This window comes from Brugia malayi (genome assembly GCF_000002995.4).
Source record: "Brugia malayi strain FR3 genome assembly, contig: Bm_v4_Chr1_scaffold_001, whole genome shotgun sequence".
Classification (NCBI taxonomy): domain Eukaryota; kingdom Metazoa; phylum Nematoda; class Chromadorea; order Rhabditida; family Onchocercidae; genus Brugia; species Brugia malayi.
The window spans coordinates 11,740,163-11,767,221 of NW_025062475.1; the positions used below are offsets into that span (position 1 = coordinate 11,740,163).

Sequence of the window (27,059 nt, forward strand, 5' to 3'; positions counted from 1 at the left end):
ACGTACTGTTCATTATAAGCTGTTAATGAGTTTTTCTTTTTCTTTCGCTCATCATAAGCTTATGTCTACGTAAGTCTACAATGAGTTTTTTTTCTCAACGTGATGCATACTTTCGTGATATTTCACGTAAATGGTTTAATAGAAGCAAAAAATGATTAATCTGTCAATGTGGTTATTTGCAGTGAGTTAACACATACAGTGGTACTATTAACGTTCGCATTCTTTGCTATTTTAGGATTTTTCTTTTGTAGATTGCGTGGGAAATTATGTGATAGCTCTAATAAGTATGATGGAATGTTTCTAGTAAGATAGATTTTAGAATGATATTAATATTTTGGAAGTTTTATTTTTGGAAAGAAAAAGAATTTGATATGATTAGCATAATGTGTTATTTGAAGAGCAAATATATGTTGAATAATGGCTTACCTTAAACTGTGAAGTTTTAAAACAACATTTCATAACATTTATGGATAACAATTCATTACATAAAAATGTTTTATAATCAATTCTAATCACAATGAATTCTGATGGAAACAATGAAGAGTGTTTGGTGGAACAACTTCGCAAAGAATTGCGTGACTTGAGTAAGAACAAACATGCTTTTTTCTTTTATTGGTAATTGTTGAAGTATTGTAATCAACTGTCATATAAAGTTTAAAATAATCAGCATATTTCAATGATAATTATTGTATCATCAATTTCTAGCATGGGAAGAGGAAGAGACAAAGCAGATGTTAAAAAAGCAGCGATACAAAAATGAAGGTTTGCTCTGAGAATAGTCATCTATCTGTAATCTATATATACTTTTGTCTGATTGGATGTTTCTTTATTTTACAATCCTATTTCCTTACCTTTTTTTTTCTTTTTTAGAAGCCAAAAAGGAAAGAAATGAAATTAAATTAATCTTGGAAAAGGAGGAGATGAAAATTGCAATGAAGGAAGAAGAATTAAAACATTTTCGAGCTCGGGTACAGTTACGATGTGAAAAGGTTGAGAAGTATGCAATACAATTTTTTTATGATTTTTATAATTGGATCTATTTGTTATCATTTTCTGTTACTGTCAACAATATTAACTTTTTATAATGACAAATATTGATATATGGTAGTCGCATTATTTATGACTTTTTGGCAATCACTTTTTGAGCATAGTAATAGATAGAAGTTATCAAAAGAATTCTTGTTGAAGACATTCTCGGTTCCTGATTTCTATCTTTAAGATGAGTAAACGAGCTAATCTGTTCCTAGTTATAATCATACTAATTTACCAAAAAACGAATCATCGCTGAAGATATTAATACTTTCTGATTTCCATATTCTGTTTTTAAAATTAAAAAGAAAGAAAAATTGGAACACTTAATTATTTTTATCTCTAAAATATAAAAGGGCTAGTTTTTTCACTATCATTATTTACTTGAGATTCGAGATTCGTCCAGTGCATTTTTTACTTTGTTTTGTAACGTTATGTATACAAGATGTTTATATATATATATATTAATTACTAATTGTCGGCCAAAAAACATTCATCGGTGATGACATTGGTATTTAACTCTTTACCAGTAAAGTTGTGAAATAAATATTTCTAATTTACAGCATGCGCCAACAAATCATTGTAAAGCAGATGAGAAAAGCAGAAGCTGAAGAACAGATTGAAGAATTGAAAAAGACTGTATGTTAATTTCTGCAACACTTTACTATTTTAGCTTATTATGATAAATTAATGTATGTTTTAGCTGGAAGAAGTAAAGGTGAAAGTAAAGGTCGATCAGCAACTTCTCATAGATCGTTTGAAAGCTGTTCAAAACAAATTACTAAATGCTTCTTGGGTTATTTCACGTCGTAAGGTTGCATTGTTTCTATTAATGGAATATTTTGCCGTGAATGAAATCATGTAAATTCAAATTAATTTATTGTAGGAAGAAGAAGAATTGGCTGGTCTTCATAAACAAATTGAAGAGGCTCGTGTGAAGAAAGAGAGACTTTTACAATCCATTCAAGAGAAAGAAGCCATTTGTTTGTGTTTAGTTTATACTTGTATCTTGTATCGAGTTATACTGAAGTTATAGTAATTCAGAGCACATTCTTTTTTAAAGTTTTGAAAAAATACTAGTTCATAAAAAGACATTGTTGACTTTCTGTCGACTTAGTTAAATGAGTTAAATAAAATCAATTTTGTTGGAATAATCTGTTACACCAATTTTTCCATTACTACCATTGCAATATTTTTTAATTTTCCTTTCTTTTAAACCAAGAAGCAATGTTCATATCTTCTTTATCGCTGTTTGAATTTTATTACTTTCTCTCAAATTTGGATTTTTAGTTGCAGAAAGCCGTGAGCTACCATTCACAAATTTCTGTGTAGCGGTCGCTGCTATAGCACTGAAAAATCATGCCCTTTTGAAAAAGTTGGCACAAGAATATGTCATTATTGCACAGGTGTGATTCTTTTCAAATATTCAAATACCAATTAAGCTATCAAAAATTAAAACAAATTTAGTAGTTATTATGGAAATATCGCAAGGATTGCTCTAATCCTAAAAAAGGAATAATTTCCGTGTTAACACGATCAAGCAGTACAATTCTTAACAATATTACAAATGAGGATTCTTTCTAATGGATCTTTCTTCAATTGGAATTCATTCTTTCAAAGTCACATGTCAAGAAAAAGTTTGATATTTTCATGTGATCGAAATAAAATTTAATTAAAAAGCGATTGTTTTAGAAAATAAGTTTTTTTTCCTACCTTAGCTAAAACATATGGAAACATTCAGCTGTTCACCTTTTGTCGTTATCCAGAAAATCTCGTTAACTTTCAGCTTACACAAGAATTGTCAGACCAGGGAATTTTGGATACTTCGATACTGTCACAATACAGTCAATCGCAGACTAGTCAGATTCAACCATCCGAAGTAAACTGAAATTTTTTTGATAAAAATTCTTCAAAAAATTTAATAAGCTTTAGAGTTGTAAATTTATTTTGATTATATTAAATTCATTACATGAAGAAATAAAATATATGGAGGAATAAAATATTTTTCAAAGTGATTGAGGATGTTTCAGTATTGTTTTGAATAGTTGCTATGATACTACTTAGCTTTTTCATGGTATCTCAGCGATAAAAAGTGTAGGGATAATTCTTCAAAAATAATATAGAATGTTATGCATCCACATCACTCAAGCATTTGATATATTTTCTTCTTCTCTTATTAATACAAACACCACGTTAAAAATGCAATAAGGTAGATATGTCTATGCATGTTTTTGAGAATTAATTTTGATGATTTTAGGAGAAAAAAACAAAAGAATCTCCGCTATGTATAAACGGTATTGCTGATGGTGATGTAAGTGAGGAAGCGATATCATTTGATTGCATGCGAGAAAAAAATACTGGTGAAGCTATTGGAACGAATTTCCAGGTGTTTTTTAAATCCTTTGTATGTATGACTTCATTCTATTTATTTCCTTTGTATTTACTACGTTGCAGTAAAATACTTACTTAAACTAGGATTAAATTTAGGCGGACAATGAACTTCATTTTGATTTTCAAAAAGAAGTCGACTCAACTATAACCATGCCAGACGATGGCAAATTGAAGGAGGATATTAAAATTATTGTTATAAATGAGGTTTGTCCAGTGCAAAAAAGTGTTTGTGCAAAAATATACTCCATACTTTTAGTCCAAATCAGCATTGAATTCTTAAATTCCAAAGACTAAATTTAAGATCTTTGTTTAAAAACTATGGTATTTAAAAATTTTTCAGAACTAATGCCTAATCGGCTAACACTTTCATAAGTCTACTGTCTTCTGCTCATCCTTTTAACAATTAGTGACAGATTATTCCAGTAATTAACTGAGAACTTTCTTATCTCAGGAAACCGAAGAAAATCTGACAAATACAGCAATGGAAGTGGATAAGCACCAGGAAGTTCTTCAGATGTCCGATGAACTAAACGAGAGAGTTACAGAATTTGAAGAAAGCATATTCGATATGAATGAAAAAAATGTTTCTGTTGATGAAAAAACTGGCCTAAATTTGACTTCTGATAAGGTTTTATTATGAACGCGTTAATTGTATGAGCAGGTAGAAAGATATCATCACGCTAATTTATTAGAATGAGTTTTTTTTTTTTGATATAATTTTTTACACACGGATTTATTTTCTTCTCTATCAATTTTCAGGACAGTAGTACTAACTTCATTTCAAATTTTACTAATAATTCGGAAGAAGTGGAAACTGCAATATCTGGAAGAAGTGAGGGAGAGAATATTGTTGATTATAATGACGGTTAGTTGAACAGATGCATTACCAAAACTTCTGAGTAATACAGCAATAAAATCGTCGTATATCGGCTGAATCACATATCAATTTATCGGAAAGACATCATTAAGCAATCTGTCTAGTAAAATATTAACCATACTAGCTTATTATATACACAAAAATAATTATCACATTGTATTATTTATTTTCAGTTATTTACTTTGGCTTTATATTCGGACATATCACCGAAGACTTGCTTCTAGGTTCCTCAAGGCAGTTAAGGCGGCGAACTTGTTGAACTTTTATTTTTAGATGATTGTAAGGCTGCAAGTATCAATCTGCAACCAGTGGAGAATGCTGAATCTGATCTAGATCCTACTAATTTCTTTGAAACCGTGAGTTCGTTGTTAATTTTCTTCCAAATCATTTTAGCTTTACAACTCTAACTTTACTGTAAGTGTGGCAATTATTTTTAAAATAAAAACAACGATTTTTTTAAAGTTTACAAATTTCGCTCCCAGCATATCAGCGGTGAATTTATCGAATACTTACCTTGGCATGGAGACAGAATTTGATGCATCTGCAATTTTCAATCTGTCTTCCATAATGCAAAGTCAGTAACCTTTTAATGATGAATTAAAATCTAACTTTTAACGCAAAAGTACTATTTAAATACTTATTCTTTTATCTTTCAAACGAATTTGAATCAGTCTTCAGTTTTTGATCTACAGCAAGTTCATACTATTTCATTTGATTCTGATTCTAATTTCATTCCCGGTTGACATGAAATTTACTGTCTATCAGAAATCTACAGATTTCCGCTAAACTAAAATGCATCTGCTTAATTGTTCTCACATCAAAAGTAATAAGCTCCCATTTTTCAAATGAACAAAAAGATATATCTATTTCGTTGAAGACCAGTCTGGACCTATTGCTGGTGCTAACGACTACATGGCACTTTTCGGTAATACCGAAACAAATGCATCGTCTCGTGATGATGATGGTTTCGAATTGGATTTTGGCAACTCACCCGGTAGAAATGAAGTCAAAGATAAGATAAACAAAGATAACAATTTTTTTGATTTTTAGATGGAAGGACAGTATGATCAGTTTGATATTAATTTGTAATATTTAACATAATGTTTAACTGTTTATTGTTGTTATGTTTGTTGTTCCTGTAAACAACAAAAATCCTGTTACCTTTTTTTTTTGTCTTTAAAATATTAAATTATTAGAATTAAATTAATAAGACTGATAACCATATCTAAAAATAAATTTTTTTTATCTGGGAGTTTGATCCATGGTTTTTCGGATAGAAATTCATTTGAGAAAGATTGCTCAAAAATGTTATCTTGCAAATGTAAAGTGGTGAGATTAAATTACTGATTTTTGTTTACGCTATTGTTTTTCTTTGATAATAAAATTTTTTGAAATGCTGTTGCACTTTTTTTCACTAAAACTCAGGATGTGGTTAGCCTGAGAATCTCAATTTCATCTATACAAGGACATATGCAAAGTATATTTTCCACTGTTGACATCAAGTCGAGAAAAAAATATAAATATAAGAATACATAAAATCGGGAATGATAGAAATTTATGGGCAAAATGAAATTCAGGTTGATAATAACTGTAGCAATTCTTAATCTTTGTTGCGTTAAATTTCTAAATTCTGCTTGATTTAAAGGTAATTATTTCACAAAAATTGAAAACAACGGTACTAAAATGGAAAAAAGTCTCGAATAATGAGATGATGGATGTTTTAATAAGTTGTTTACTTTCTAGCATGAAGCAGTACATTTAAGCAATAGTTAAATATTATTCAAAAATATACGACCTGAAATTTTCGAATAACATAACATTTTGATATAATTTCATAAACAATCCATCAGTATTGATCACATCAAAGCAAAAAAAGAAGCAATCCGAAAATGCAAGAAATTAAACTTTCTAATAAATAATTTTTGTATAACACAAACATAATTACTTGAACTAAATATCATAAAGAGAAGTGAAAAACTTTGCATCTAGTAAAATATTACACACAATTTGATAAATCTGATGATTTTAATAAAAATGATAAATGTAAGGATATATAAATATATAAAAGAATATACAAAAACATTAAAAATAAAAATAGAAAAAAGAATATATAAAATTTAAATATAAACGATTAATTGGTAAATTCAGTTAATCCAATTATGCTTATGTTATAATTCAATTCAGTTGTATTGAATTATAGTTCAATTTGTTTATGTTAACAATTCTATCCTATTATAATTCATAAAATTTCCACAATAAATTTATCAATTTTGATATTTTGGTGATATACATTTACTCTTGATATACATATGCTAAATTGTTTATTCACACATTCTTCTTTATTTATCTCATTATCATTCATTTAATTTGGTAGCAATAGCCTAATAAAAAAAAAAAAGAAACATTCAATGTTTGTTTCATAATTTCCATCAATTGAAAACTTTTAGATTAGAATGAAAATTCTACATTCATACATAATTGTTTTATTCTAACGATTAAATTCCTTCACTTCCAATAATTCGATTTAACCAAAAAATACTAAATTTAATTGCTCAGGTTTAATTACTTTACTAGAAATTCAAATTACTTATATCAATTATTGCAATATCTTAATAGTATTTTAACATTTATATTGTCTACTTTTTGCTACACAAATTTCTCGCAATTAAAGAATATTATTTAGTAAATAGATATCCCTGATACTGTTATCCAGAATTTGAAACATAAATTATAGTTAAGTTACCTTCAATAAGCAATCAGCATTGGTTTTTTTTTTTTTTTTTATTCACTATTTACTATGAAATTTCAGCACAACAATCACAGATAATAATTTCCCTTCAATCTTTCAACCTACTTTTCATTCAGTCATTTTCGTTCCTCAGTTTTAATATGTCACACAAATTTGAGTATATATATATACATACAGTAAACTATATTTAGTATTTATTTGTACAATAAAACAGTAACAAAAGTTAATAGAAATTAAGGAATAATTCCCTGAATACATAACCTTGACATTATGTTTACGAATGAATTTTGGCATATCAGTAACAATCATTACAATCTTTCATGACCGAGAAAAATTTTCAAAAGAAAACTCGAGAAACATGCAACTTCCCAAATATAAAATTAAAGTATTCACATATTTTAGGGAATGCAAAAAGTTACAATTTCCAAAAATTAATTAAAATCAATACTTTCCATGTATGCCAAAATCATCTTAAATTCACCTGAAATTGTAAATTTCTGGATTTCACGAATTACGAGCCGAAAAAAAATCTCTTAGATTTCATTTAAGCATATAAAATTTGCAGTGAATGTTGTAATTCATTCGATGATATGGAAGAAATTTCTAGAGATGTATGAGGAAAATGTGATTTCAAAAGAAAAAAAAAATGTCACTAGAATAAAAACACATCTTATCCATAAAATCCAATCTACTTCTTTTCAAATCCGACCAGTTGACAAAACAAAACAACTAAATAGGTCACTGCTAACTATCAGGCAATCACGTAAATATTTTTGCATTTTGGATATATTTTAATTAAACTAATTTAAAATATATTAATAGTTTTTAAAATAAGAACACTATTTTCAAATTCTGAAACTTTAATGTAATTTTGCTGAAAGATATTGCCATATGCTATTGCAGAGTAAAAAAGAATTATTTAAAATTTAGTTGCTGAAAAATATTCCATGAAAAATTACATACAATGTGTTTGAATAGATTTACATATGAAAATATTTTTTTCTACTTGTAATTCTAAAAAAAAAAAAAAAAAAAATATCACACAAATTTTTGTACGCGAAGACTTTCAAATATAAAATATATTTCTTTAAACTAAATCTTTCACTTATCCAATGAGAAGCCACAAAAAATTGACACCATCTATAAATTGACAATACACAGCAACTTGAATAAATTAACTGAATTTTTGAATAAAATCAGCATCAACAGCAACAGCTCGTATTTTTGCACGTTCATCATTCCAATCAGAACTACAAATATTTAAAGGATTTTAAAAATTCTTAACAATGCAAAGTATTAATTACGTACAGATAATCTTTTTTTCTTTTTTTTCGCATTTTATTAAACGATCCTTTTTAATCAAATAGTTGCCCAAAAATTGATATTTACTAAGAATTTTAATTGAAGAGGGAGACAGAGAGAGAATGTAGAAATAGAACATCGACTAACTTTGCATCAGAAGCATCTTTTCTTCGCTTCTTTGGTGGACCTTCTACGAATTCACTGATTTCACCATCAAAAATGCGAAATGTACTGTTGCTCAGTAATTTTATACCCGTTTCCTTCCAGCATTCAGAATTGGAAATACAAACAAGGTCATGTTGACAGACCACTTTCAAACGGCTGGAAAAACTAATTAGTATGTCAGAAATTTTGAAAATAATAAACACAAAAGAAGAATCTAAAAATTCATAGAAAGTTTAAAGATTTCAATATTTTTCTTAAACAGAGGGAGAAAAAAAATTAGCAACATTCTCAAGGATGGAACTATAGGAAATGTTACAATACTTTACGAGTAATCATTGTTAAATGGAAAACTTTAGAATCATTTCTAAAATATTTTAAATAAAAGTAAAAAAGAGGAAACCTTTCAATCATTTCATCCAAAACGCGTCGGATCACTTCCACATCATTATTATCACAAACATCCTTTTCATCATTTGCGTTGATTGGTTCTTCCAATTCCATCGATACTGTTAATAAAATTTCAACATCAATTCTTATTTGAATCCTCCATCCAAACATATATTAAAGAGAAGAAAAGAAAAAAGGCTAGAGGATGTAGACAATTTTATCAAAATTACGGATATAAAAGAATAACTTGAATTTTTGTAAAATACAGTGAATATTACTTTGTAGAAACATACTTTTTTTTTTTTTTTTTTTAGGAACAGCTATTCATTTTTGTCTTACTTATTGCTCATTTTGTAATACTGATTTTCTCTTTTTCTTTTTAAACCGAATTAAGATATGTATAAAGTTTGGTAATACCAACAATTCATAGATATAACACAAAAACGAAATAATCGATATGTAATATTTATTGCTTTTTGTACAAACCGGTGAACTATGAACTCTTCACTTAAGATATATTCGAATCTTTACATTATTATTACCACAAATGATTTCGAGAAGACAAGAGAAAGCAGTGCTACAAAGCTATATAATACAACGAAAAGACATGGAAATGTATCACAATGCTATGAATGATAAAATGATAATTAGACAGAATATGCACAAACAAATAGTCACAAGAATAGTTTCCAATTCTTTCGTTTTTCTTTTTCTCGCCTTTTTTTAATTTCAATGCAATATATTAAAATCGTAATGTACCGCATATACAGTAGGACGTTTGCAATGACAGAAGAAAAGAGTAGTTGTAAAATATTTAAAATATAAAAGATAGAAAAATAACAAATCAATTTGATATGTTCAAGAAAAAAGACTATCAAGTTATTTACATTTTTATATGTAATGATAAAGAAATTTGTAGCCTCTGCTAATTATTCCAAAAGTTGATATCATTATTCAATAGATGCTTAATAATAATGCAAAAATTATGAATTTAAGTAATAACACCCCACTAAACTTCAAAAACTGTTTATTTGAAACACAAATTATTAAACAGAGAGTAAATTAAACTTTACAATGAAAATCTACAAAACTTCATTTTCCTCGAAAGGAAGTGACCAGGTCTATTACCGAGCACGAATCCCCAAAAAATCAAGGAATCGTATAGTAGAAAAGACTAATGAAAACTAAAATGGTGAAAGTCAGAAAGCCAAAATGAATTTATTCAAATTTAACTAAGCTCAAAGCCAGTTTCTGAGTGCACAGCATATCTTAATTTTTGTAACAGAACCGACTTTTTGCCATAATTTGGCAATTTCAAAAGGTTAAAACAGGTAGAGGCTGTGGGTAGCCGTGAAGGTGACTGACGTCGCTTAATAGCCAAAAAGCCACGAACAACACTAGCTAAAGTATCACCTTGGTCCTAAAAAATTGGCATAAGGTTTAAAAATATTAATCAAATGAGATTAAATCAACGGATAGTTCCATTAAATAATAGTCAAATTATTGATAAAAAGTAAAACTTTACCTGATCATCAGATACTTCAACACAACGAATCGAGAAAGGAGGCTCAAGATATGCAAAACCCAAAAGCGGAGCACGCGAACAGCTCGTTACAAACTTTAATAACTGATTTAAATACCACATGCGATAAAATAATCACTGATTGAAAGTTTCATAAACTAACAATTCTCAATTCCTTTCGTTACAATTAATTATACTGATAAGGTTCAATTTACGGATATAAAAATTCCATAAGCGGAATACATCAAGAGAGTTATATAAAGCATACTTGTACAAGTTTTAAAATTTGCCAATATTCATATAACAAAATTGTGAAAGGAAATTTAATACAAACAAACTTTTAAAAACAGACGACGTTCTTCAGCAGTAAAATCATTTTCCAATATTTGCCAAAGCCATTTAATGACTCGATGATTATTGTGAAAACCTCCATAATATTGTACATGTTTACGAAGATCATGTAAATCGATATCACTGAATGAAAAAAGAAGCATTTAGATAAACTATACCCATTTTTAAGAAAAACGTCTATTAGAATGGTACACTTTCAGCAGTAAAATCATTTCGTAACATTTGTCAAAGCCATTTTATGACTCGATATTACTGTAACGTCAAATTATTCCTTCTCTACTTTAGTAGCAAGCACTTACGTTGATTGCCCTGAAATCAGATATTGAAGTTCATGTGGAGCAAATAAAGAAAGCCAATTGCTGTTCAAAACCGATAGAAATCCTGACACAAAAGCACGACATTGCTCTTTCGTTTGATTAAAAACGCGATACTGTGCCATTTTGTGAACATAAGCTATTCTAGAAAAAAGAAAATAAAAAGCTAGAGGGATTGATGAAATTAACAAAAGATAGATGCCAATGTTTCATAATATGAAAGCTATATATTAAGGAACTGTAAGAGATTGAAAACCGCATATGAAAAGTTGAAAATGAAGAATGAAAACCTACTTGTTTTCATTTGTAACATGCATTGCATGACCACCTGGTATTAAATCAGTGGTTCGTACATGTCCCAATATATCTTCATCAATCGAGAAAGTTAGTGATAAATCAGCAACATCCGAATCCGAATAATGTTTCACGTAAATAAGACTTTTGTAAAGATCTGGATCAAGCTGTGATAACTCATCAAATGCACACAATTTACGACCCAATACAGCTGCTAACAGTACGGGCGCAAGATGTACTTCAGTAACAATACCCTCAAAAATAACTTCTTTATAAGATTTAAATTCATAGAAGAGAGAGAGAGAGAAAAAAAAAAAAAAACTATTTTTAATATACAACTGTTACTACTTTAAATATATTATTTTTGCAATGTATAACAGCAAACCTCATAGACAGCTTTAGCTAGCATACGACCAACAAACTGAAAAAGATCGAGATGATTCTCATGCAAATCTGATGTTGGCGAAGGATAGAGTTGTCGATTTGGTGAGCACTGGAAAAATTAAGAATTAAAATTTAAAGACAAAACATACAACAACAATATTACAGTAATTACATAAGAAGTATGAAGGCTGAGAAGTAACCTTGAAAAGATTGAGGTCAGGATTGAAAACATGTTTCAACGTTAATTCTAAGAATTCCTTAAATACTCCGTCCTGATCAATACCCGCCTCATCTAATCCCTGAAAATACATAAAATAATGAAAAAAAAAATATATATATATATATATATATATATAAACGAATATTATGAAAGAAAAAGAAAGCTGAAAAGTTATTATCATTATAAAATTTGTAACAAACCTGCTGGTTAATGAACTTTACACGAATGGTTGCTTTAAGTGCAGTAGGCGACAGCAATGATAGTTGACGATAACCATCTGCAAGTAGTCTATTTCTTTCTACTGTTATCATCGTACTAGGAGTACCTTCCATACTTTCTTTTTCTGATGCAATATACTTCCTAAAACAAATAAAATTCATATATTTTTACTTTGAAAAAAAAAATTGTATTTCTAATTTACTTTAAAATTATTCATTTACTTTATAAAAATTATTCAATTTAAAAATGTAAAATTATTCAACAACACCCGAAGATTCTGTGCGTTAAATTTTGCGATGATAATTCAACATTAAACTTTTGAAAGATATGTTTATAATGCAAAATATTGGAAACGTTCAAACTTTTCAACATTTACTTAACCTATTGATTAGGCTGTCAATATTTGCTTATGAACTACCACTACTCATAGATATTTATTCCCTACAGGTATATATTTTCTTTCTCGCTATGACTCATGAAATTTTATGAAATAAAATGTAATTCTTCAAATGCTTGGTTTCAAGAATCAAAATTAATTTTATAAAGCAAAATCAATACAGGACTAAAATGAAAAAAAAAAGAAAAAAAAAAAGACACTATACCTGAACAAAACTATCCGATCATATAAAGTTACTAAATGGCTCATATGCGACATCAGAAAAAGAGCACGTTCACTCTTCTTTTCAAATTCATTCATTATGACTGAACTTTTAACATCTCTGAAAGGAAATAATTATATTAAAAAAAAAAAAAAATCATACGACAAAAATAAATTGTTTCTGATATCAGTAGTTTTTATAGGAAACTCTTACGGTGCAATCCAGAATTTATGATCTTTTGAGAAAGCTCTTCGACAATCACGATTATATAGTAACATACAGAGTTGATAAATAGAGGAAAATAATGGGCAAGATGAAATTTGCTGCAAATCTGGAAAGCTTTTATGAAACTTTAATATTAATTTAAATTTTCGCATATATCATAAAAGTGGTTTATAGCTATTGATAAATATGAATATATAAGGAAAAAAAAATGTACTAACCAATATAAGAGTTCCAAATCACACGAAAACAAAACAAATTACAAAATTTGGCAATAGCACATAATTGATCAAGAGTGAATGGCCCGCCTTCCTCATACATTTCTTCTTCGTCAAGAATCCTGAAATGAGAGTTGGGATCATTGTCTGACAAGTTTCATAATTTCTGTCTGTTTAGAAAATTAAAAAATAAAAATATAGCACTGTTGAATCTTCAGTCGTTTTCTCGATGCTGTTAAGAACTACCAAAAGTTAACATAGCTATAATTCATTATCACAGTAAAACTTTATTGCAGTACAATTTTCCCATATCAATATATTACATATGAAATATCAAAAATTATATGAAACATTCCTTTGACACTTTTATTTCAGCAGATGGAAAAAAAACTTACGAAATGACAGAAGCAGCACAATTAGCAAATAGAACAATTGGAGCAAAGTGCGTAATTTTTGGTGAATGTGAAGCAATCAGTGCAATTACGTGAGAGAGTCCATTATCAGTTGGTGATAAGCTAACAATATGTTCCCATAAAAGTGGAAGAAGAAAGTCTTCACGACACAAACCTAAACTTCATTAAATCAAATTGTGCCTCTGAATCACGCATATAGAATCCTTCTCTATTCATAATTGGCTTATGCTACATTATGCATTTTTTTTGTGACCAATGTTTGCCACATTTTTGCATAAATTTTTACTGAACTCAATCAAACTTTTACCAGAGAGTATATCGGTATGCAGTGAATTTAACGTAAATAAAGCATTTTGATAAAGCTGGCATACAACCGCAGTCATTGATAGTGTCGGCAGCTGCTGAGCAATGTCATTTGCTTGCGCTTCTGCACGAATTATATTCAGTTTTTTCCACAGTTCTAAACGATTAGAATTTTTAAATTGAAACAAAATCACATGCTATAAGTAGCTATAAGTAACCATTTCAATAAACTGAATCGAATATGACTTTCTCACAATAAAACATTACTTTGAATTGATGTCGCAAGATCATTTTGCATAATAGCTGATGATTGAGATGTACGATATAACGACTGTTTTTCCGGATCACAATGTAATAACTGACCAAACAAGCATGTCACTATTTGTTTTGACCATAGGTACTGTAACTGACGTACAACAAGAGAGAGAGAACCTTCCGTGCTGCAATTCAATTCATTTACTAAGCTTTCAATTCAATAACCAAATCATGGGAATTTATGAAAATTTCATCCATAAATTAAATAAATCAACAATTCGAATTGGAAAAAAAAAACCTGCGGTCAAGTGGTTCGGAATACCATCCAAAAATAGGATGCCAATGGCTACGATTACTTTTTTTCTTTGCAACAAGCCGATCACATCTTGTCAACATTCTGTTCATAACATCTGCCCAATCAATCAAAAACTCCACTAAGCTCTGAAAATTATTAAGTAGAGAATAACCAAAAGCAATGTAAAAAAAGCAAAAAAAAAACCATCAATAAAACTATTAAAAAAAATTGTTCTACCGCAAATATTATTAACGATTATTAAGAAAAAACATACATGCTGGTCCAGATAGCTCAAATGGATTAGATTAGCAAGTAGAAATAAGCTTTTGTTACCACTCAAATTATTAAGCACTACAGGATTCGTCGTTAGAATAGTTATCGATTTTTCAAACATTTTATTCTCCACCAGTAAATTAATGTTCTGAAAGAGCTTTTTTAAATCATTTAAAAAACAATTAGGTGTTTTACATAGTAAGGCAAACATACAGCTGCAGAGAGATGAATGAGTAAAGCCGGAGAAGTAAGGCAGTATTCCACAAATAAAGTGAACACATGAAAGTCGAAATTACTGTTTTTCAGTATTCTGAAACTTCATTTGAAGTGAGATTTTTTTTATTTACCTATAATGATGGCATATAAGCAATGCATAATGAAAGAAAATGAAATAATATTCCACCTGAATAATATATTGAACAGCCCATTGAAGGCACTAGCACCAAGCGCAAGTCTTCCACTCGATACTATTCTGTTTAGCAGTTGCTTAAAAATAATTTACGGTAATATTTGATTAATAAGAAAGAATTTATATCAAATAAAGGTTTGTGATAACGAAGAAGGATATAAAATTTAAATTTTGGTTTTTCCACAGCTAAATTGATCAGTAAAATATTTTGGGTATCAAATTTTCTATCACACAAAAATTGGACGAACCGAAAATTGGATGTATCGCAACTCTTCACCAATTGTTGTAGTGAGAGCTTTATTACCTAACTGATTTAAAGCGCAGCAAATTTCGGCATTGTTTCGCACAAAAGCCCAACTATTAGCACTTGAAAATGTGATTAAAAAATGGATAAACAGTGATATCATTTTTCCATCCGACACTTTTTCAACCTAAAATTGTAGTGAATTAAATCCTTAACTTTTTGATCTTTAATTGCTTTCGTTAAAAAATAAAACAATAAATAAGGATCCTTCATGTTAGGAAAAAAAAGTACTGCATGCGATTCACAGTTTGAAAATTACACTAGAAAGTACTACTAATCACTAATTATTCTTTAAAATGAAAGACTTAATAGATTGAAGCGGTGAAAGAATATACTCAAGTACTTAAAACTTAAAACTTTCTCACATACTTAAAAACTACATCAAAGGTCATCATCCTGTCAGTATATAACAATGTCGTCAAAAAATATAATCATATCAGAAATTCTGAAGATCCTCAAACCTGACCTGAAGGTTATGAATGACCGAAATGATCAACGAATATATAGAGATGATAAAACGATTGGCTGCTTGAAGATAATTTTTGGACAACAAAAGCGAAGCAAATGATTTATGAACATTACATGATGACATGCTCAATATCATATAACGACACAACTGACAAAGCCTCTAAAATAAGTTTAATTTTAAAACACTAATTTAAGAATGTATATTCGACTAATAAAAAGAAAAAATAATAAGTTTAATTTTTTTTTAAAACATAATTTAATAAATAATAAATAGGATGCAGTAGAAAGTGACAAATTGGAACGAATTTCCCTCCCAGTAGAGAGATAATTTCCTCGGTTTAAATAAACCAATATCATAGCAAGTGAAAGAAACTTTACAGCTAAAGAATGGAATGCTACCAATAAATAATTATATGAAATTTTATTAATTTGTCGGAAGTTGAATATAAAAATGTCAAAGTTAAACATAAAATTAAATTTTAACAAATGATAGAAAGTTTGCCTGATTATCGCATGGTTGTTCAAAAATTTGGATGAAAAGACGACCTAGTCGTAACACATCCTTACAACCAGCTAGCTCTTTCTCTTTCTCCATATTCACAAAAGCACCCAACAAATGATCAAAATCTTTCCTAAAAAAATATAATCACACATTTACAATTACTTTCAAACATCATGTTCTCAAATCAATGATCAACAATGAAAATCCAAAAGTTCCAAAAGTTTACAGCAGATTTGCCGTATGCATATTACCATGTTTAGTTTAAGTTACATTTAAATTAAAAACAGTTACAGAAAAACACGAAGATAATTCAAATAAATCAGATTTGGAAATTATAACAAGTGGGGAAGTCAGTGGTGCTTTACGACCACAACCTAATGTCACAGGGGCGGATAAAGTTATTAATAATAGAGTACTTAAAAAAAACAATACTAAAATTGTTACTACTAGATATTACCTTATTGAATTAGCAAATCTTTTTCTTGCCAATACACCCTTCGCCGCAGCCTGCAATAAGATTACATTTTTCGCCTGTGCTTCTCCATTTGATACGGTTTCGATGAAACACTCTCGTTTATCAGTTTCCATTCCGCTCATGCAGTTAGCATTTTAACCCTACAATTAAATTCATGAAACACAAAAAATCTCACCAGATTTCTTCTACTGATCCGCTCGTATTGTCCCAGAATGCAGCACTTTATCTGATCTAACCAAACTTGATGGAATTATAAATGACTCCTCTGTACCCTCCTAGCACAAAAGATGAAGGTTACTCATAAATTCCTGTTCAATCACAAACATTTCAGATCCAAAGGTTAAAGAAAGTCTTTATTTGAACTTATAACATCATCATTCAAATTAAATAGAAATTCAAATGTATGCTCACCAACCGATACATGGCGTGCCTCAATTTTTGAAATGTATGAAATATGTGGTAACATATGACATGCTAACGGCGAGAAAATACTCGGAAAATAATTTATTAGTTTAAAAATAACATTTAAAAGATTGAACTAAATGCTCTATACAGTAAATGTGTAATTCTTGTAAAACGAAATGAGACTAGCTGCATAAATGCTGAACAGACATGATAATGACTAGATGACAATTGAATGAAAGCAGAAAAAGGCTTTAAAGCTTATCAACAACAAACAATAAACAACAATCACAACAAACAAAGGCAACAGATTTGGAATTCAAACTGAAAATTAAAAAAAGGCAAGAAATTATATGAAGAAAGAAAAGAAAAAAGCAGCACTTATAAAGAATGAATATAAAAAGCAACACAGCACATGAAACAAAATTTTGGCTTCAAAATTTGCTCCAAAACTTCAATGCCACATGGAACAAAGAAATCACATACAAAATAGATGCAAAGCTATTAAGAATATCATAACATGGGATTGTTCCAAACTACATCAATAATAGTGTTAAACATAGCGTGTTACAATAACTTCATCAGTTTAATAAGAGATGCCAACGTTATTTTACTGTAAAGCCCCGTCAATTGCAATGGCTGAAATTACAAGATATTCTCAAAATGTACAATGAAATATGCCATAATTTAATGTAAGAGAATTCAAATAGCAGTTTAAAAAAAAGGCAATTAAATTACGCATTTTTTGGAATGGAATAACGAATAGAAATATCTGGTATGCATGCGCTAGGATATATTGCATTGAAAAATTTTGAATGCAATAAATATACTCTTGCATATAACTTTCGATTATTTCCCTTTAACCAATTCTGATAGTGACATATAAATTATTCTGGAATTGAGTAAATCTAGTCCGCACAGAAATAGTGAAAGAACTTGATTCTATAAGCTAAAAAAAAGATAAAGAAAGCACGAAATTTAAACGGTAGTGGTAGCGTGGGTTGAAACCTTATTCATAAAAGGTGTGGATTCAGATGTATTATCTTCATGTTCTCGACGATTACTACCTTTTTGATGAGTCGACTGTTTAACTGTATTCATTACGATTGGCTGTGCTCTGTCGTCTGAAAATAGAAGATATTTTCGAAATATACAAGGAGCGATGAATGCCAATATTGAGCAACTGAATGTCAATCTATGTTTCTAAATGAAATCAATAACTGTCCAATAAACATGATGTTGATTAAAAGAGGCCAGGTCAATGTTACTGTGTGCCCTGCCACATTTACTCAAAAGAGTATTTTATTGTCGTCAAAAGATCGATACAACATTGGTTTTTAATAAAAACCAATAACTACATAAGTCCGACACTTGCAAAGATCATAAGAAGATTTGAAACAAAAAGCAATTCAGCTGCAAAAAGTAATATTCTTGGATATGATAATATTAATAAATGACCTGGTGAATGTTCAGCAGATAGAATTGATTTTCGCATTTTCCTCCTTGCAGCAATTAAATCAATTTGTCGCTTAGTGCGTGGTATTCGGATTCGCATGAAGCAACAAACGATCACTACTAAAATTCAGATAATAGAATGTAAGGAATCTACAGTACAGATCAAACTTTAACGAAATTTCATTTAAAACTTAAATTGACAATAGCATTTGTTTCAAGTGCATCTCCCAGTAATAATATTTTTAAAAAATGTACACACATATTGTTTAAGGTAACTATTCATAATGTCATTTTTTATCTCTTTCACCTCCAGATAACAAAATATAAAACTTTGATCGCTTCGGATACACCAATAAGTAAAACAAGTATGCATAAATAAAAACATACCCATAATTAGTAATATTCCCGATACCAAAGCAATAAGCATCCAAAGCCGCAAACCAGGGGCAACATAACGATCTAGCGCAGCCATACTTCCATCCTGATTGTTATTTTCATTAATCGTCATCCTTGAAGTTTTCACAATAACAAATCTTTGTCAACGAAATTCAAAAATAAAAACAAGTGAATGGATTACATTATATTCTGAAGCGGATGCATGAAAAGAAAAAAAAAAAAAAAAAACAACGATGGCAATTTCTCTCACAAGAGCAAAAGTATATATCACTTACTAAATCAAAGAGCTAATTCTTTTTAATCTATCCAATTAACATCATTACTTGAATGGAACTTTACTAAAAATTACGAACTAAACAATCAAATCTGTCAAAAATTAGTCTTAATTCACAAACATTATGAAAGAACTAAATAAAAATAATTACTCCAGTGCAAAATTAATTCCCTACAGCTTATAACCAATAATAAGAATATAAACAAAAATATATTAGCTCTCATTTTTTTTCTTAAATGCTATCTCTTCTCACTAAGTTCTTTTCATTGTTTACTTTCTATATCATACTTTTAAGTACATCAAACATTTCTTTAAAGCATTATTTATCAATCAAAAAATTCTATTGATTGTTCAAATCCACACAACTAATACACTCTCCTTCTTCTTCTCTCTGTTCTTCAACCGATCTCTAATCTACTATTACTAATAAATTAGCACCCATTTCCTCATTCTCCTACTAATGAATTCATTGAATCGGATGAAAAATTTTCATTGGAAGCGTTAAAATTTGACTCGTTAATAAGAGACATCATTTGAAAGTTGAGTATTATCTCAGGGCTAAAACTTCTTATTGACTTTGCAGTGACTATTTCGTCTTGCACTCCTTAACCTTTAACCTTTAGCTAAGATATTTTTGCTACAAAAATGGCAGCAAGAAGTGGTAAAGTTCAGAAGGTGATGGTACAGCCTATTAATTTGATTTTTCGATATTTGCAAAATCGATCACGCATACAGATATGGCTGTATGAGGATATCACTCATAGGATCGAAGGATATATCATTGGTATTATGTTTATTAATTGGTTTTTTTTTTCTTTTTCGTTAGAATATTTTAATTGTTTGTATTGTTGTTTCATCACCTTTTTCCAAGATGCTTGAGGGATATTTAACATTGCTTCTTATTTAAGCTTCAGATTAATTTCCTCTTTGAACATGTAATATCAGTCATAAGATTATACCTGTTTTTTAAATGGGCGCAGTAGGAGAAGTTTGAAAAATTTTTGCAACAGTTAATATGCTAGTTGCTTAGGTGATAGCGATTTCAAAACATCCTTTCATATCAAACTGCAAAACTTATGCATGTTTTACACATATTAATATTACACATACATATTACATTTAGCATTATGTTTACGAGCTGGTATGCAGTAATAGTTCTATTGTGGACAAAGTTTAACAAAAATAGAGTTATGTTAGATATATGTTTTTTGGTGATCGGATGGTCTTTGTCTGCTAAAGTTAGTATTTTATCTTTCGCAGATTTGAGACTTGAAAATTTATTTTTTAAAAAGAGAAGCATATGACCTTCATTGTAGTACTGTTTTGTTTTGTTTTTTCAGGTTTTGACGAATATATGAACGTTGTGCTTGATGAAGCAGAAGAAGTGAATATGAAGACAAAAAATCGCAATAAAGTTGGTCGAATCATGTTAAAAGGTGATAACATTACATTGATCCAAAGTATTGGTTGAATGGTTTGATTGTTACTTTTGTAATTCATAATTTTTATTCTCGTTCTGTTTTCTTTTTTCATTGTTTGTTTGCTTAACTGTTTATATGTTCTCTTAAACTTAAAACAGAGTGTTATTGTAGAAGACTTTCCAAATTTTGAGTGTTACCAAGTTAAGCGAATTTTTTTTCTTTAAATTCAAAAACATGGCGAACAACAAAGAGGATTTTTCTGCAGCTCTGTTGGAATTTTGCATGTTCGTAGCCTTGAGGTACAATGTTTCCCATCAGTGTGACGTTTATGAAAATTGTTGTGTGCAAATTAAATATTAATCAGCATTGATAAAATTTGATACATTTTGAATTAGAAACTTCGTATCGTGATTTAACCCGCGCTGACCGGAAAATTCTTACACCTAAGTAACAGATGAAATGTTCTTCAGTAATATTCATCGTAAAAAGTTATAAAGCAGTTATGGATGGATTGTATTAGTTTGTGAAGTAAAAAAGGAAAATTTATAACTTAATATACCAGCAAGAAAGATCTATTATATATTCATGACTTCATGTGTGCTTGATTTCTTTTGATCAGCGTTTTCATCTCTACTGAACATACTGGTTTACGGAAAATACCCGTCCAATTTTATAAGCAGCCAGTAAGGGAGTTCTATTATATATTCAAGATGAATTTGGAATTCTAATGATACGAATGTTTTTGTAGTTGGAATTCACTACATTATGTAGGGTGAAAGCTTTTCAAGTTTTTTCTTTCCTAGCTGAAAAATGATAAGGAAATGAATAACTTTCTATTTGGGATCGACATTGCTTCCGTTTTATTGGTGGCAACACTAGTCTAATTTACAAAATACTTTTGTTGCAAAGTTTATTTGCAAACTGAATTCATTATTATTCACAGTTGGTTCAATCGTCACAGTGGATTCGAGTGAACTTACATTCGGTGTTAGATTTTAGATTTTTTTTAAATTCAGTTGATTTCGAATTATTCAAGTTTAAAGTTCTAATAAGTTTTTTTTTTTTTTTTTTTTTTTGGTTCTTTTTCAGATGTTACCCTTGATAATTATTCTTATTCTTTCGGCAGTTGTTGCAGTAGAACAGCAAACGGCCTTGCAGAGGCATATGCAGTCATTCTTCGAAACTCCGGGACATACCAATAACTGGGCAGTATTGGTCTGCACATCACGGTTTTGGTTTAATTACCGTCATGTTGCTAATGTTCTGTCGTTATATCATTCCGTAAAAAGGCTTGGAATTCCCGATAGGTTAGTATCTTCTAAACACGTGAAAATTTTCGAAGAATTCGGAATGATGTAAAGGCACAAAACGAATGGTTAAAAAATTATCCGTTTCTTTGCGTGTCATTTCTTCCTTATTGTTAACGAGATGTTGTATTTACACTATATGTATTTTTGCGACAAAATTGAATTATAATAAAAGAGTAAAAAGTCTTTTTCGATTCATTTTAACATCTTTATAGTCTCACTTTGAATGCAGTGCTCAGAGTCCTACCGATCGTCCTGAGTATAAATATACATACTAAAATGTTAAGTAGGATTTGCACTTTCTTTGAATTTAGATTTGAACCCGTGAGATAAAGAACTAGAAAAGAAGAGAGAATGCTGAGAATGTATGATACAGTGAGCTAGAAATTTGGTTCATGTAAATAGACCATTTTTAAAGGGTAATTTCAAATATATTTTACATTCCAGCAATATCATACTTATGCTAGCTGATGATATGCCATGCAATGCTAGGAATCCGAAACCTGGTTAGCATCTTTAATTTAATGTTTCATTCGTTTTGATTTTAGGCAGTAAGTCATTTCTTCGAGATATCAGACTAATGTTTTAAGGTACGGTATACAACAGTAAATATGAACGTATCAATCTGTATGGTGTTGAGGTTGAAGTGGACTATCGTGGATATGAGGTATCAAACAGAGTTTCACTTGCATTTTCCGTTTTATTCTTTCAACTGGGATAAAATCTGTGATTTGTGTATCTTAAAATTCTGTCTACTATTTCAGGTATCAGTTGAAAATTTCGTGCGTCTTATGACAGGAAGAGTTCATCCAGCTACACCGCGCTCTAAGCGCCTTCTTTCAGACCATCAAAGTAACATTCTGATTTACCTTACTGGACATGGTGGTGATGGCTTTTTGAAGTTCCAGGATTCCGAAGAATTAACAAACGTTGATTTAGCGGACGCCATTGAAACTATGTATCAAGGCAATAGGTAATAAATCCACTTTTAAGAACATTTTTTTTTTACTAAAATTTGCTTAAAATATTTGTTTAAAAGTGCTAAAAACAAATAACATCAAGAATGTTTTAACAATAGATCAGGTTCCTTGTGTAATAGTTTTGGTAGGAAAAATGTTCACTTTTAATTTCAGTTTTAAATTATGTCAAATAAATATTAATAACTACCTGCAGGCCCTTCTTATTATTATTGCAGATATAATGAAATGCTTGTGATAGCAGACACATGTCAAAGTGAATCCATGTACCAGAAAATATATAGTCCAAATGTGCTTGCAACAAGTAGTTCTCTAATAGGCGAAGATTCTCTTTCGTATGATGTTGACCAGTAAGTTCGATTTTTCATCCTCAAGTTATATATATATATAACTTGTCAATATATATATTGATTTCTCTTCTTATTTCTGTAAAGAAAAAAAAATTGTTCTCTGTAAGCAAGATCTATAAAGAAATTTTTTCCAAATAAATCGAAGGTATTCCACTGATATTTCAGATCCATTGGTGTATATATTATAGATCGATATACACAATTCACGCTTGAATTTCTTGAAAATGAGGTCAAATCATTACTGACAAACAAATCTATGTCTGATTACTTTAATTCTTGTCCAAAGTCGAAATGTCTTTCAACAGTTGGCGTTCGTACGGATTTGTATCCGAAAGTATGTACTTTACTTATCCCGTTTCATTTATTACATTTAATGACTCCTAACATAAGGAATATTGTAGTCACTAATCTAGAGTACTAGTCTAAGCACTAGTCTGAGTTTCTCATTTTTATTTTTATCCAAGGTAAGTTTACTTAAAACATGTGTCTTGCATATACTTACATTTGTAATTTTGTTAATCCATTTCTGCTTTTTATACTTCTATTAAGCTTAATTAATTTATAAATATTACTTGGAAATATATAATTTAGGATCCTAAGAGAGTTCGAGTAACTGATTTCTTCGGCTCATCAAGGATACTACGTACAATCACGGAAAAAATTGAGTTTGACGACGAATGGCTGAATGTACCCCCATACTATGGAAAATCTACGGACAATGATGTAACTTGATTGATGTAGTTTATTAATTATTTGGTTATGATCGTCTATGTAACTTCATGGCCTCAAAACTAGTCTCAAACTTATGAATTTTTCTATTTCAAAACGCTCCTTACATATTTACTTTTAAATATATTTTTCGAATGCTTAGGTCATTTTTATCTTAGAGCTTTGTAATTATGAAAGTAGACCAGCAGCAAAAATTTCGATAATGTCAGGGAACTTTTTAAATGCCTGGAGCTTCTTCAAAGTTTGTCAAAAGTTTTATTATGGCTTATTATTCGCATACATAGTTGAAGAAATAGTATGTGCTTAAGGAATTAATGACCGATGAATTATCTGAAATTTGAATCTTATATTATGAGGTCTTATTTTCTACAATAATGTGTAATTATACAAAACTTTCTTTTCTTCTGCTTTCTGATGGCATTCTTGATGTTTGTTTAAGATTTTTGATGAACTCTATGGATGGTTCATAGAATTGTTTGATACAGAAAGGCATTATTTCACTGTCCCATCTATAAGTCCAGAAATCAATGGCCTGAAAAGCTAATGTAATGTAAATTTTTATTTCAGTTTATTGTCAAATTATTTATTGAAATTAGGGCATATATTTCATAAATATATTTGATGCGGGCATTTTAATCAAATTTTAATCAAACATTGTTTAAAACTTTTGTTTCCTGTAATATATTTTTATAGAAATTTAAGAAAAATCCGTTACTGTGAAAAGTGCAATAACAATAATGTGCAGTTTTTTTTTTTTTTGACAATTCATTCACAAAACTGTCTCCTCTTTATTCTTATTATATGTAATACATTATACAAACCTGTAATATCAGTCGTCGAGTTACAGGTTTGAAATCACCTTCACAAAGGTGTATTCGTAATGCCACTATAAAACTGTCACATTTACCAGGTCTAATCTTTAATAATGTTTTGCCGTGATCTATGATCAATTCTGCAGCAGTCTAAAATTTAGCGAATTTTTGATAAAAGTAAAAAGACAATGTTTTTTTCTTTTTTTAATTTACAGCAGCAAGTTTCATTTCTTTCTTAATTATAAAGTAAAACAATATATACTTTAATATCTTTTTCATCAGAATCATCATTGATTAGATCTTCAAATGAAGTAAACATCGGTTCGATCAAACATTCGCTTACTGCTGCATCAGTTTCTTTATAAACAGGATAGAAGTCTAGTATTGCTCGAACAATATTCCTACAATTAACTTTTGCTTAGGAAAAAAAAAAAAAATGAAAGTAAGTTGCTGCATTAATTAGTGATTAGGTAATAATATTAACAGAATACCTAAAAACAAGTTTATTTCCTTCCCTGATTTGATGTCTGGATCGAAAATCCGATAAAATATGTGCCAAGCAACAGGAGAATAAGCCAAAATCTTTCTCATGCATCTAAAAATAAATATTTTTTCAAAATTTGATAATAAATTTTTAATAAAAAAAAATCAACAATGTTATGATTGTAACACTTCTTCTACCTACCAATTTTTTCTGCTTCATGATAGTTTTTTTTTTCTGATATTTTTAATTTAAAACACAAAATAATTTCAAATTATGTTTTATGATTAAACAAATATATTACACGATAATGCTGCAAAATGATATGTGCAGCAATTTTTGTGAAATTTTCCTCCGATAGCCAACGTTGATGTAAATAATAAGCCAATTTTTCGAATGGTGCTGAACTAACTAATACACTGATCGTATTCACTGCAATAATTTTCTTCTCTCTTTTTTTTTTTTTTAAAGATTTTCATTTAAATTTTATAAATTATCAAAAAAATATTTTCATTTAAAATTTAATAAATTATCAAAATCTGACAAAAAATCAGTGCTTATATCTTAGAAATTAAAAAAAAATTATCATTTGCTAACATCAATGTAAAAAATTTCTAATTTCTAACTCTTATTTTATAATTTCAAAAATGCAAATATACATCTATTTATTATACACATATGTAATTTTAAAACTCATTATAAATTTGATTTTTAATATTTTAATCTGATCAGGCATTTGTGATTATACATCAAAAACTAATTTGCTTATTTATTCTATAAGCATTAAAAATCGAACTCATTAATTATAAGCGAAAATTATTTCAAAACTTTATCTATTAATCTTTAATTTTTTATTTTGTTTTTCTGTTGTTAAAACATCTATATGTTATGTGATAAATTATTCATTAATTAATGAGAGAATAGAAATTGAAAAAGAAATAAATTATAATTAATGATTTTGAAATATCAATCAAAAATTTTACATGGAATAGATCCTTCTTTTGATAAAATACATAGAGAAGCAATAAGTTGGCGCAGCTGTTCATCATCCATTTGATCTTTAAAAATATTTTCATTCAATATGTTTTTCTTTCATTTCTTCACTTCCTCTCTTTCACACTCCCTCTCTCTCCCTCTCTCTCTCTTTCATTTTTCTCTTTTCCTATCTTATCATTTCTTTGTTTTGTAAAATAATTAAAATGTCAAATAATGAGTATATTTTAGTATTAAACAACAATAACAGCACATATTTAACAAAAAAAAAAATAAATAAATAATAATTTTAGTAACACTTATTCCAACCACTAATTCATTATTGATAAACACACACATACATTTCAATAATGTTTAAATTTCAAAAATTTTGAACACTTATTATCCATCTGTCAGAAGTGAACATTTTTCTCACTTTGATTTTCTTAAACAAATAAAAAATTTTAACTAAAAAATATTAGAATGAAAAAATTCGTAGGAATGAGAACAACACGAATACTTTAATTTCTTCACATTTATAAA

General features: G+C 29.0%; 7 protein-coding genes and 1 non-coding gene across 9 annotated transcripts; 3 read left to right on the top strand and 5 right to left on the bottom strand.

The window, feature by feature from the left end:
- Nucleotides 1-517: 517 nt before the first annotated feature.
- Nucleotides 518-5,347, top strand: Bm9757 (Uncharacterized protein; the record flags this gene model as incomplete). Its single annotated transcript, XM_001894623.2, has 15 exons — nt 518-584; nt 706-762; nt 871-997; nt 1,593-1,668; nt 1,733-1,843; nt 1,916-2,012; nt 2,320-2,435; nt 2,816-2,908; nt 3,287-3,415; nt 3,517-3,624; nt 3,872-4,048; nt 4,180-4,285; nt 4,571-4,653; nt 4,760-4,871; nt 5,175-5,347. The coding sequence occupies 15 exons, from the start codon at nt 518-520 to the stop codon at nt 5,345-5,347; spliced, it is 1,632 nt and encodes a 543-aa protein (XP_001894658.2).
- Nucleotides 5,348-8,220: 2,873 nt separating this feature from the next.
- Nucleotides 8,221-9,014, bottom strand: Bm9756 (Uncharacterized protein; the record flags this gene model as incomplete). Its single annotated transcript, XM_001894624.2, has 3 exons — nt 8,221-8,296; nt 8,496-8,669; nt 8,914-9,014. The coding sequence occupies 3 exons, from the start codon at nt 9,012-9,014 to the stop codon at nt 8,221-8,223; spliced, it is 351 nt and encodes a 116-aa protein (XP_001894659.2).
- Nucleotides 9,015-10,128: 1,114 nt separating this feature from the next.
- On the bottom strand, nt 10,129-17,062 carry Bma-oxi-1 (ubiquitin-protein ligase UBE3B, putative; the record flags this gene model as incomplete). Its single annotated transcript, XM_043077550.1, has 22 exons — nt 10,129-10,320; nt 10,426-10,518; nt 10,761-10,896; nt 11,073-11,231; nt 11,382-11,635; nt 11,767-11,874; nt 11,966-12,064; nt 12,186-12,345; nt 12,807-12,923; nt 13,017-13,134; nt 13,247-13,365; nt 13,639-13,810; nt 13,964-14,116; nt 14,227-14,399; nt 14,513-14,655; nt 14,784-14,930; nt 14,996-15,092; nt 15,186-15,268; nt 15,440-15,622; nt 15,962-16,123; nt 16,466-16,595; nt 16,923-17,062. 22 exons carry the CDS (start codon nt 17,060-17,062, stop codon nt 10,129-10,131), a joined length of 3,138 nt encoding a protein of 1,045 aa, XP_042933484.1.
- Nucleotides 10,946-11,021, bottom strand: Bm16762. The gene has a single exon (XR_006228085.1). It is a non-coding gene; the product is annotated as a small nucleolar RNA Bm16762 (small nucleolar RNA).
- Nucleotides 17,063-17,952: 890 nt separating the features above from the next.
- Nucleotides 17,953-19,305, bottom strand: Bm6452 (uncharacterized protein; the record flags this gene model as incomplete). 2 transcript variants are annotated; one of them, XM_001894626.2, is made up of 4 exons in its annotated part: nt 17,953-17,981; nt 18,410-18,466; nt 18,801-18,917; nt 19,185-19,305. In XM_001894626.2, 4 exons carry the CDS (start codon nt 19,303-19,305, stop codon nt 17,953-17,955), a joined length of 324 nt encoding a protein of 107 aa, XP_001894661.2. The 2 variants fall into 2 exon arrangements, with proteins under 2 accessions (XP_001894661.2, XP_042933485.1); XM_043077551.1 differs by having other exon boundaries at nt 19,185-19,269.
- Nucleotides 19,306-20,112: 807 nt separating this feature from the next.
- On the top strand, nt 20,113-20,938 carry Bma-snr-6 (small nuclear ribonucleoprotein E, putative; the record flags this gene model as incomplete). Its single annotated transcript, XM_001894627.1, has 2 exons — nt 20,113-20,251; nt 20,808-20,938. The coding sequence occupies 2 exons, from the start codon at nt 20,113-20,115 to the stop codon at nt 20,936-20,938; spliced, it is 270 nt and encodes an 89-aa protein (XP_001894662.1).
- A 1,039-nt stretch (nt 20,939-21,977) lies between these two features.
- Nucleotides 21,978-24,254, top strand: Bma-hpo-4 (GPI-anchor transamidase, putative; the record flags this gene model as incomplete). The annotated part of the gene is made up of 7 exons (XM_001894628.2): nt 21,978-22,195; nt 22,643-22,701; nt 22,786-22,862; nt 22,960-23,168; nt 23,391-23,522; nt 23,688-23,856; nt 24,114-24,254. The coding sequence occupies 7 exons, from the start codon at nt 21,978-21,980 to the stop codon at nt 24,252-24,254; spliced, it is 1,005 nt and encodes a 334-aa protein (XP_001894663.1).
- Nucleotides 24,255-24,633: 379 nt separating this feature from the next.
- Bm3129 (Uncharacterized protein) lies at nt 24,634-26,597 on the bottom strand (the record flags this gene model as incomplete). The annotated part of the gene is made up of 6 exons (XM_043077552.1): nt 24,634-24,783; nt 25,073-25,213; nt 25,326-25,464; nt 25,555-25,658; nt 25,849-25,976; nt 26,528-26,597. The coding sequence occupies 6 exons, from the start codon at nt 26,595-26,597 to the stop codon at nt 24,634-24,636; spliced, it is 732 nt and encodes a 243-aa protein (XP_042933486.1).
- Between the last annotated feature and the right edge of the window lie 462 nt (nt 26,598-27,059).